The sequence below is a fragment of the Thalassophryne amazonica genome, chromosome 5 (genome assembly GCF_902500255.1).
Source record: "Thalassophryne amazonica chromosome 5, fThaAma1.1, whole genome shotgun sequence".
NCBI classification, from domain to species: domain Eukaryota; kingdom Metazoa; phylum Chordata; class Actinopteri; order Batrachoidiformes; family Batrachoididae; genus Thalassophryne; species Thalassophryne amazonica.
Genome location: NC_047107.1, coordinates 27,700,768 through 27,713,340, shown reverse-complemented (window position 1 = coordinate 27,713,340; position 12,573 = coordinate 27,700,768). Strand labels below are relative to the sequence as shown.

General features: G+C 39.6%; 1 protein-coding gene across 1 annotated transcript in view; it reads right to left on the bottom strand.

The window, feature by feature from the left end:
* Positions 1 to 12,573, bottom strand: part of lgi3 (leucine-rich repeat LGI family, member 3) — a 94,519-nt gene that overhangs the window by 53,592 nt on the left and 28,354 nt on the right. Inside the window, exon 3 of the mRNA XM_034169857.1 lies at positions 11,921 to 11,992. Within this exon, the coding sequence (XP_034025748.1) occupies positions 11,921 to 11,992 (72 nt within the window). The remainder of the gene's footprint in view (positions 1 to 11,920; positions 11,993 to 12,573) is intronic.

Sequence of the window (12,573 nt, the reverse complement as noted above, 5' to 3'; positions counted from 1 at the left end):
CATAATTCTAGTTCTTGTCATAGTTATGTTATATTTTGTTTTCTCCTGTTCATTATTCTGATATTCCTCACACTCATCTTATTATGTTCACATCACTGCACCTGCCCCATGTCTTTGTCTCTCGCCTTGTTTATGTCTGCTTTGTGTTTTGTTCACTCCCACTCTTGCACCAGATCACGTGTCTTTGCATATTACATCACTTCAGTTTGTGCACTCCCCTCCTCACAAACTTGACTGTGCATTATCTTTGTTCACTAGCCATGCCCCCTTCTAGGTCTTAACCCGGATGTCTGTGTTTGCTCGTGCCTCCAAACCCTGCTCGTTTGTGAGTGCGTCTCAGCCTGACCCTGCTTGTACCTCTGCCTCGCTGACTGATTACATGTGTACCAAACCTGAGCCTGGAATAAAGACCATGATTTCCTCCACACCTAAGTCTAGTCTGGGAGTCAATTGCGGGTCAAGCCGCTCCTGGTGCCAAGCTTCCACCCAGCCTGACATTTATTATGACAGAAAATGTAAGTATACAGGGAAATGTGGCTTGTGGCGTCCCACAGGGGTCAGTATTGGGTCCAAAACCGTTTCTAATTTATATAAATGATATTGTCAATGTTTCCAAAATATTAAAATTAGTATTATTTGCAGATGACGGAAGCATTTTTTGTTCAGGGGGGGATTTGCAGGAGTTACTGAGGAGGATCAGTATACAAATGGGAAAACTGAAAATATGGTTTGACAGAAACAAATTATTAATGAATGAAATGAATGAATGAATGAATGAAAACTGTTTATTTCGAACATTTGATACAACAACAATTACAAGATAGATCAGTAAAGACAACAACAAAAAAGTTCCTACTGTGTACCCAACATGTCCGAAAAGGGGTAGGGTGAAGCATCAGCTTATTTATCCCTACCCCTTCTTCCCCACAACCAGTAATACCCTTTGCCACATATACACATAGATTCCTACACACCTAAACCGATATCAATATATATATATATACACATATACATACACATACACATATATATATATATACATACACACATCAACATACATACACATATACATACACATATATACACATATACATATACACAAACATAAATATACACCTACACATGCCTACTTACATACAAAATACTATATATTTACAAGCCGAAGCAAAAAACAAAAACACCCTAACCCTCATTACCCTTCCTCCTCCCTATACCCAGAAAAAAACATATTTTTGTACCGCTGTTTGAACTGGTTCATGCTTGGACATTGCTTGAGCCCCACTCCCAATCTGTTCCACATCCTCACCCCACAGACAGAAATACAGAAACCTTTTAATGTTGTTCGTGCCCACTGATGCTTTAAATTAAATTTCCCCCTCAGACTGTAATCCCCTGATCTGTTAAAAAACATATTTTTAATATTTGCTGGAAGTAAATTGTTTATTGCTTTATACACAATTTGTACTGTTTGAAAATGAACCAAGTCTGTGAATTTAAGAATTTGGATTGTAAAAATAGTGGATTTGTATGATCTCTATAGCCAGTATTATGAATAATTCTTATAGCTCTTTTCTGCATTACTGATAGTGATTGTGTTGTACCTTTATAAGTATTACCCCATACCTCTGCACAGTACTGTAAATATGGTAAAACCAGTGAGCAGTAAAGAATGCGGAGTGAGTTGTGGTCCAGAATATGTTTCGCTTTGTTTAGAACTGAAATGCTTCTTGACAGTTTACTTTGTATATGTTTTATATGAGTCTTCCAGTTTATCTTATCATCTATTATCACCCCCAGAAACTTATTTTCATGTACCCTTTCAATATCTACCCCCCTCGACTTGTAACTGAACCTGTATGTCTGTATTACAATAGCCAAATAACATGTATTTTGTTTTACTTAAGTTTAATGATAATTTGTTTGTCAAACCATATTTTCAATTTTCCCATTTCTATACTGATCCTCCTCAGTAACTCCTGCAAATCCCCCCCTGAACAAAAAATGCTTGTGTCATCTGCAAATAATACTAATTTTAATATTTTGGAAACATTGACAATATCATTTATATAAATTAGAAACAGTTTTGGACCCAATACTGACCCCTGTGGGACGCCACAAGCATTGTCCAAGCATGATGATGTATATTCCCCCAACTTCACAAACTGTTTTCTGTTACTTAAGTAGCTTCTCACCCAGTGCAACACCAACCCCCTAATCCCATACTGTTCAAGTTTATTGATTAATATGTCATGATTAATTGTATCAAAAGCCTTTTTAAGGTCTATAAATATTCCAACTGAATGTAATTTGTGGTCTATGGCGTTTGTAATCTCCTCAACTGATTCTATTAATGCAAGTGATGTTGAACTATGTGCTCTGAATCCATATTGACTATCAGTAAGTAATTTATGTTTATTTATGAATTTGTCTAATCTATTATTGAATAACTTTTCTAATAATTTGGAAAATTGTGGAAGCAAAGAAACAGGTCTATAATTTGTGAAGTGGTGTCTATCCCCAGTCTTATACAGCGGCACAACCTTAGCTATTTTCATTTGATTGGGAAATTTACCGGTTTGAAATGATAAGTTACAGATGTATGTTAATGGTTCTACAATCCATTCAATGACCTGTTTTACCACCACCATATCAATTTCATTTAAATCGGTAGATGTTTTATATTTACAATTATTCACAATGTCTATAATTTCATTTCCATCCACTGCTGTGAGGAACATTGAACAGGGATTTCTTTCTATAAGATTATTATCCCAATCCTCAGATTGGGAATCGGGAATTTTTTCTGCCAAGCTTGGTCCAATATTTACAAAAAAATTATTAAAACCGTTGACTACCTCATCCTTATTTTCCTTCTTGACATTATTATCAATGAAATACTGAGGGTAACTCTGTTTTTTATTACCATTTTGATAATGCTATTTAATATATCCCATATTCCTTTAATATTGTTTTTGTTATTATATAATATGTTACTATAATATTCCTTCCTACATACCCGCATAATATTAGTTAATCTATTTTTGTATTTCTTATATCTATTTTCTGCCTCTTTAGTCTTTAGTTTTATGAATTCTCTATACAGTGTATTTTTCTTATTACATGCATTTCGTAACCCTTTCGTCATCCATGGTCGAGCTTGGATTTTTTGTTTTCTGTAGTCTTGTTTAATTGGACAATTTTTATCATATAATGATGTAAATATTTGTAAAAAAGTTTCATATGCACTATCAACATCACTTTCACTGTATACCTTTTCCCAGTTTTGCTCCTGTAAATCCTTCTTTAGTGTGTTCATGTTTTCCTCTGTCCGCACTCGCCTGTATTTTATTTTCTCCTCTGGCTGATTCCGCCGATGGTTTCTATTATAAACGATGAAAACTGGTAGATGATCACTAATGTCATTGATTAATAATCCACTCACAGTGTTATTCTCAATATCATTGCTGAATATATTATCAATTAAGGTGGCACTATGGGATGTAATTCTGCTTGGCCTGGTGATTTTTGGATATAAACTCATACTGTACATTATACTGATAAATTCATCTGTTATTTTATGCTTATTTGGATTGAGCAGATCAATATTTAAGTCACCACAAATGAACACAGTTTTTTGATTAGTTTTTGAGAACATTTTTCCCATACAGTCAGTGAATGTTTCAATACTAGATCCTGGTGCTCTATATATACAGCTGACTAATACATTTTTGCTTTTTTCTTCACATATTTCAATAGTTATACATTCTAATAAGTTATCAATCACAGTTGTCATGTTGTCTACTATTTTATAATCCATGTTCTTATCCACATACACAGCCACTCCTCCTCCACTCTTATTTTTTCTGTTTACACAATTAAATTCATATCCATCCAGTTCAAAATCCAGTCCTTTATCTTCATTGATCCATGTTTCTGATATAGCAATTATGTTAAATATTTTTTTAAACTGACTTAAATATTCTTTAATGTTGTTAAAGTTTGCATATAGACTTCTGCTATTGAAATGGATTATTGATAATTTGTTATCCGTTCTAATGATCCGATTAAACTGTTCATCTGTATAATAGCAACAACTGTCATTGATATTTGAGAAGAAATTATTGTCCGGGTCTATATCGTGCTCCAAGTCCAGTACATTGTGGTCTGTGTATTTAAATGTTCTCAGTTCTATTTTTCCATGATCAGCAATCCTTTGAGTTATATCCTTCTTGTCTCCAGATGTAGATGAATAGGTAGTAGATGAATAGGTTCCTCTGGTCTGTGTCATGGTGTTGTGATGTGTTTGTGTCCTCATACCTTATTGGTCATATTTGTCCAGATCCTCGCTTTAAGAAACACTATTGTTCATATTTGTCCAGCTCCTCGATGTTCCTTATTGCCATGACTTTTGCTTGTTCTGGTGATCCGTTCAGTTTGATGAATATTTTACAGTTTGAAGTCCATGTGTGCTGGATTTTTCCCTGTTTCTTCAAGAAGCGTGCTTTCCTGGCGATGTCGGCATTCCGTTTGGTGAGATGTTCATTGATGAATACGTTTGTCCCTTTCAGTTTTCTTCCTTGTTTTAACAGTGCTGTTTTGTGTTTTCTGTTGATGAATCTCATGATGACGGTTCGTTTATCACCGTCATTTCTCCGGGGCAGAGGGTGGCACGCTTCAATGTTATTTAAATCCATTTCTATACCTTTAGATAGGAGGAAATCAGCAACCTGTTTTTCCACAGAGCTGACCTCCTGTTCACTGGGCTCCCCTCCGCTCTCATCTGTTACCGCCCGTGCGTAGGACCGTGGTTTGATATGAAGACCTGTGATGATGACGTCGTTAATTCTGGTGTACTGCTCCAATTCAGCCACTCTATTTTCCAGCTGCACCAGATGCCGGTCTTTCTCGGCATTCTGGAGCCGTAATGCCTTCACCTCCTCCACCAGATCCATGATTGATTTCTGTTGCTGCTTCACAACAGAAATCTCCTCTGATAGAAAGTCCAGAGATTTTTTAATATCGTCACCTTCCTCCGCTGTCAGAACCTTCTTAGGCCCCATGGTCGGCTTATGAGCAGCTTGTCGATCGCCGATGTTAACAGCCTGCGTTGTTTGTCACCGGGATGGATCTGCGCTGCGCTGGTGCCGCGCGGCCTCGGTGTTTCCGCGCTGATGGATCCGCGGTGGCTGCACGAGGCCTCGGGGAAGCGGCACTCGTGACGCGCGGCTTTAATGACGCAGCGCGCGGCCTCAGTGAATTCACCACGTTGGGCCTCGGACGTTGTTGCTGTCCAGTCGCGGGGCTAAGTTGCCGGTTGAGGTGGTATTCCCACTGTCCGGGTTGGCAAACACCGGCGTGGCAGATGGCAACTACAAACACCACCTCTGAAAACTCAGGTACAAACTTTTTGCAGCTCACTCTGACGACACGCAGCTATTATTAAACTTAAGTAAAACAAAATACATGTTATTTGGCTATTGTAATACAGACATACAGGTTCAGTTACAAGTCGAGGGGGTAGATATTGAAAGGGTACATGAAAATAAGTTTCTGGGGGTGATAATAGATGATAAGATAAACTGGAAGACTCATATAAAACATATACAAAGTAAACTGTCAAGAAGCATTTCAGTTCTAAACAAAGCGAAACATATTCTGGACCACAACTCACTCCGCATTCTTTACTGCTCATTGGCTTTACATTTTTACAGTACTGTGCAGAGGTATGGGGTAATACTTATAAAGGTACAACACAATCACTATCAGTAATGCAGAAAAGAGCTATAAGAATTATTCATAATACTGGCTATAGAGATCATACAAATCCACTATTTTTACAATCCAAATTCTTAAAATTCACAGACTTGGTTCATTTTCAAACAGTACAAATTGTGTATAAAGCAATAAACAATTTACTTCCAGCAAATATTAAAAATATGTTTTTTAACAGATCAGGGGATTACAGTCTGAGGGGGAAATTTAATTTAAAGCATCAGTGGGCACGAACAACATTAAAAGGTTTCTGTATTTCTGTCTGTGGGGTGAGGATGTGGAACAGATTGGGAGTGGGGCTCAAGCAATGTCCAAGCATGAACCAGTTCAAACAGCGGTACAAAAATGTTTTTTTCTAGGTATAGGGAGGAGGAAGGGTAATGAGGGTTAGGGTGTTTTTGTTTTTTGCTTCGGCCTGTAAATATATAGTATTTTGTATGTAAGTAGGTATGTGTAGGTGTATATTTATGTTTGTGTGTATATATATATATATATATATATATATATATATAATCGGTTTAGGTGTGTAGGAATCTATGTGTATATGTGGCAAAGGGTATTACTGGTTGTGGGGAAGAAGGGGTAGGGATAAATAAGCTGATGCTTCACCCTACCCCTTTTCGGACATGTTTGGTACACAGTAGGAACTTTTTTGTTGTTATCTTCACTGAAATAAACAGTTTTCATTCATTAATTCATTCATTCATTCATTCATTCATTCAAAATGCTAGTGTGAATACCTTTTTCAAAAATCTGAGGCAGAAACATCATTTTCTTTGCCCTATATCTATCAAACTCTCAACAATATACACCACTAAATTTACAAAAATCTATAAATGTTCTTTCTAATCTCAACCCTTCAAACATGCAATGAAGATTTGGAGAAATTAGTGCAGAAAATCCACTATGGTGACCGTGCAGTTTATGTGGCAGGGAGGGAAATTCGTCCAGTTGAGACTGTGGTCTGCTTCTGTAGACGTGTCCAGAAAAATCATAGAGGATTATGCTTTGCCATCTTAATACCCATTACTACATTATCACTATCCTCAAAATCACTGTTGATTAATGATCTAATTATGGATCATCACTTAGATATGATTGGGTTATGTGAAACCTGGCTTAAATATACAGCTGTCCTCCCCTTAAATGAGGCTTGCCCACCGGCGTACACATTAGTCATGTCCCTTGTGATGCGAAGCAAGGCAGGGGTGTTGCTCTTATTTATAAATCTAGGTTTAGTTTATTAGCTGTTGGGGGTAACTCATTTGAACATCTGATTCTCCACTCTGTCCACGATGCTACATATTGTCAGGGTCAGAAGAATACTAGCATAGTATGTTACTATGCTTTTTACCCTTTAAAATGAATTTTATTAGGAAACGGAGCAGGCCACGGCCTCAACTTTATCTAAAGTCTGGCTCTTTTAGTGAAGCTTAGGACTAGTGGCCGGCACTCACCATAGTATTTCTTCTGTTTTTCTTGTTGCTTAATGCTGACAAATTGTACTGTATTTGTTGTCTTTCCGATGCCTGATTCTGTTTTTTCTCTCTGTTTGAGGTGCAGCTCCATCCAGAGATGGGTATGGTATCTACTTCTGCAACCCTCCCATCCTGTGCACCGGCAAAATTTCCTGTATATTCTTTTTGTAAATTGTTTCGTAAATTGTGTCAGTAGCATGGCCTAAGCAGAGGGTCACCCCTTTGAGTCTGGTCTGCTTGAGGTTTCTTCCTCAAATCATCAGAGTTTTTCCCTTACCACTGTCGCCTGTGTGCTTGCTCTAGGGGTTGGTAAGGTTAAGACCTTACTTGTGTGAAGTGCCTGGAGGCAACTTTCTTGTGATTTGGCGCTATATAAATGAAAATCAATTTAAAATAAATTGAAATTGAAAGATTTATCTTTCAAACTATACATATTTTGCTTGTCTGTCTGTAAATGTAAAAATATTGAAATGTGTTGATCCTCTGAGGCAAATGAACTATTGCAACAGCAAAAATAGAGAACTCTTACAGTATGCATGTTACATATTTTACACCGCATCGTATCAAGCATTTTGTATGTTACAATAGTTATATTAAACACACTGCTCAAAAAAAATTTAAAGGAATACTCAGATCTCAATGGGAAAACAATCACGCCAGTTATCTTTCCTGATATGGACTGGATAATGTGTTAGGCATGAAAGGATGCCACACCGGATGAAGAAAATGAACTCAGTAGTTTGTATGGCCCCCACATGCTTGAATGCATGCCTGACAATGTTGGGGCATGGTCCTAATGAGACGACGGATGGTGTCCTCCCAGAACTGGACCAGGTCATCACTTAGCTCCTGGACAGTCTGAGGTGCAACCTAGCAGTGTCGGAAGGACTGAAACAATGTCCCAGAGGTGTTCTATTGGATTTAGGTCAGGTGAGCATGGGGGCCAGTCAATGGCATCAATTCCTTCATCCTCCAGGAGCTGCCACATGAGGCCGGGAATTGTTGTGCACCAGGAGCAACCCAGGACCCACTGCATCAGCACAGAGTCCAACAGTGGGTCCAGTGATTTCATCCAGATACCTAATAGCAGTCAGGGTGCCGTTGTCTCACCTGTAGTGGTCTGTGCTTCCTTCCAGGGATATGCCATCCCAGATCATCATTCACCCACCACTAAACTGTTCATGCTGACTAATGTTGCAGGCAATATAACATCCGCCACGGCGTCTCCAGAACCTTTCATGTCTGTCACATATGCTCAGGTTGAACCACATCATTGAGCCTGCTCTCATCTTTGAAAAGCACAGGGCACCAGTGGCAGACCTGCCAATGCTGGTATTCTATGCAAATGCCAATTGAGCTCCATGGTGCCGGCCAGTGAGCAGAGGGCCCACTGCAGGATTTTGGGCCCCCCAAGTGACCATCATGAAGACTGTTTCTGATTGTTTGGTCAGGGATGTTCACACCAGTGGCCTGTTCTAGGTAATTTTGTTGGGCTCTGGCAGTGCTCATCCTGTTCCTCCTTTCATAAAGGAGCAGATTCTGGTCCTGCTGATGGATTAAGGACCTTCTACAGCCCTGTCCAGCTCTCCTAGAGTAATTGCCTGTCTCCTAGAATCTCCTCCATGCTCTTGAGACTGTGCTGGGAGACACAGTAACTGTTCTGGCAATGACATGTTCCATCTTGGAGGAGGTGGACTATCAGCGCAACCACTTTAGGGTCCAATTACTACAACATGCTACCAATAGTGACACTAACCCAAACCAAATGCAAAAATAAAAGATAAGGAGGGGAAAATGACAGTGGCCTCCACCTGTAAAACCATTCCTGTTTTGGGGGTTGTCTCATTGTTTCTCCTCTAGTTCACCTGTTGTTAATTTCATTAACGCCAAAGCAGCTAAACTGGTGAACAAACCCCCTCTGCTATTTAACTAACCAGATCAGTAACCCAGAAGTTGAATAGACTTGATGCTAGACTCTCATTAAAAGGTGTTCCTTTAATTTTTTTGTTTTGCAGTACATATTACATGAGGACTGAATGATGGTCAGCGTAGTGAGATACAGTACACCTGGAAAGTTTGTGAAGTTACAGCTTTATTCCAAAATGGAGTATATCCCCCCCCCCCCCCCAAACCTCTACTCAAAATACCCCATAATGACGACATGAAAACTTTTATTTTCTTTTATTTTTGCAAATTTATTAAAAATAAAAAGCTAAGAAATCACATGTACATAAGTATTCACATCCTTTCTCAATACTTCTGGTAGCCTGTTACAGCTGGCTGAACTGGGAACATGAAGATGTGTCTTGTTCAAGATGCAGATGGGTAGCGTGACCAGAAATTGAACCCAGGCCTACATATTAGTCACCAAACCCCTTCACCTTCTACCTGCTTTGCATAACACTGGCAAAAAATAAATAAATAAATAAAATTGTTGCATGGACTTTGAGAACTGATTTAGGGTAATTTTAGGGTGCTGAATCCGAATCTGAGCTCAGATTTCCTGTATCACATCACATTTTTGTTACAATCTGCATGTTCTCTGTTGATGGATTACGCAAACCTTGCTCGTTCACTCACGGGTTTGACGTCACTAATCATGCACAAAAGCAGTTTCAAAAGCATAGTTTTTATTGCAGGTTTGTGACGTGAACAAGAGCCATAAGGGCAATTCTACGGTAAAGGAATTACAATCTGAGCTAATCTGTCATGGTTAGATGCCATATGTCCAGATTTTGCTGCTGCTGTAATTCCGTTACCATAGAATTGCCCACAGTATTGTTTATGGCACTGAAGAGGTGTGTGAGACTGCAGCTTTTGCTTCAACACGATACGAGAAATATGTTTTCGTATCTCAAAAACATGATGTGATTGACAAAAACTAAGGCCAGATTCAGATTCAGCGCCCCCAAATTACCCCAAATTCATTGGAAAAACTCCATGCAAGAAAAATTGTGTTGACCAGTGTAACATAACATAATAAAATATGTTGTTGTTGTTCTTGTTGTTGTATCACTTATGCCAGATGGAAATTATGACAGTACAGCCTCATTGCTTTGAAAAACCTCATTTCAACACTGTACCATCACATACTCTGGCTTCCTCCAACATTCCAGCAAACATGAATGTAGGTTCAGTGGTCAGTATTTTATGCATACGAGGTCTCTTAGATAATAAACCGACCCTTTTATTTTTTTTTTAACTATATGGATTTGAATGACATGCGATTACACCAATCATGCTTGAACCCTCGTGCGCATGCGTGAGTTTTTTTCACGCGTGTCGGTGACGTCATTTCCCTGTGGGCAGGCCTTGAGTGAGATGTGGTCCCGCCCTCTCGGCTGAATTCCTTTGTTTCACACGCTGCTCGAGACGGCGCGCGTTGGTTTATCAAAATTTTTTCTGGACCTGTGAGGAATATCCGAGTGGACACTATTCGAGAAATTAAGCTGGTTTTCTGTGAAAAGTTTAACGGCTGATGAGAGATTATGGGGTGTTTCTGTCGGTGTAAGGACTTCCCACGGAGCGGGACGTCCTGCAGCGCTTCCAGGCGCTGTCGTCGGCCTGTTTCGAGCTGAAAACATCCTAATTTAAGGCTTAATTCACCCAGGACATCGTGAGAGAACAGAGAAGATTCAGAAGAGGCCGGCATGAGGAATTTATGCAGACATTCCACTGTTTAAGGACATTTTTTTAATGAAAGACGTACGCGCAAATTCGCCGAGTCGTTTCCGTGACGACTCGGCAAATCTGTGTGCGCCGCGACAGGAAAAACACCTCCGTGTTGAAAACCATTTGTAGAATTCAGGCGGCTTTTAATGGCTTTCAACAAGTGAGTAACTGAGAAATTGTTTAACAGCTTGGGCATGTTCCAACTTGCCCGTTAAGATTTCCAACGGAGGTGTTTTTCATGCCGCGACCCCCCGCGGTCGGGTCCAGCCCGACATGCGACTCTGCCCGCACGTTCTTTCATTACAAAATGACCGTTAACAATGGAATGTCCGAATAAACTCCTCATGCCGACTTCTTCTGAAAGTTCTCTGTTCTCTGACGACTTACTGCGTCAACAGAGCCTGAAATGTGGAAGTTTTCAACTTGAAACGGCGAGACGCTGCCACCTCGAAGCGCAGATCACCGTCAGGCGCCGTGGACCGTCCTTAAAGCGACACTACCAGACCAAAATCTCTCATCAGCCGTTAAAATTTTTACCGAAAACCAGCTGAATTTATTGAATGGTGTCCACTCAGTTGTGCCTTACAGTTTTGAAAAAATTTTTATCAAACAAAGCAACAGTCTCTGAGCCATTCCTAAACAATGAAAAAAATCGACGAGCAGGTGGACGACTCCTCACTCAAAGACTGCCCACAGGCGAATGACGTAACCGACAGGCGTGAAAAAACTCTCGCATGCCCACGAGGGTTCAAGCATGTCTGATGTAATCACACGTGATTCAAATCCATATGGTTTTTGAAAAAAATAATAAGGTCGGATACTTTTCTAATAGACCTCGTATGTAGGTGCTGTGTGTATGTGTTAGCCCTGTGACAGTCTGGTTACCTGTGTGCAGAATACCCAACTCTCTGTTCATGAATGCTAGGCCACTCAGCACTGAGAAAGGATGAATGGATGAATGGACGGCTAGGTCACAATAAACAGAATAAAGTACTCACAGGTACTGCAAGTGAGACAGACCAGCAAAGGCATCGTCAGCAACCATAGTGAAGGTGTTCGAGTTCAAGAGCCTGCAGAAAGAGAAAACAATGGCCAAATTATATCCTGCATTTACTGTAGTTGTATATTTGAATGAAATCACCAATAATAATAATAATATTAATAATAATAATAATGTCCCTTAAATGGAATAGAAAATGGGTGGGTGTTTGTATAGAGAAGGTACATGACCTCTGCAGTGTGTACTTCCTGTCCCATTATGCAACACATTGTATAATGTTCTATGTTGGAGGCAACAACAATGTAGCAGCTCCACTCTGTGCTTTGCCATCATGCACATTTTGTGTTAAAACCAGTTGTAATTCTGTATTATTACACAGCATTTGACTGTAACAGCCATAGCTGCAGACACAGTATCTTTCCAACAATCTGATCTCACACCAAGTTTGTGATGGAGTCAAAAAAAGTGATTTAATGTATTAGTTCATGATACCGTTACAAAACTGAGTACATGTCCATGATGGTGTTTGTTGGGGTTTGGTCTGTGGCTGGGTTTTTGAGGTGTTCCCATGTCCTTTTGGATCTCTGGTCACCTGTCCTGTCCTGTCCCGCCATGGTCTGTGGGCATGTGTGTCCCATCACCTGTTGTTTG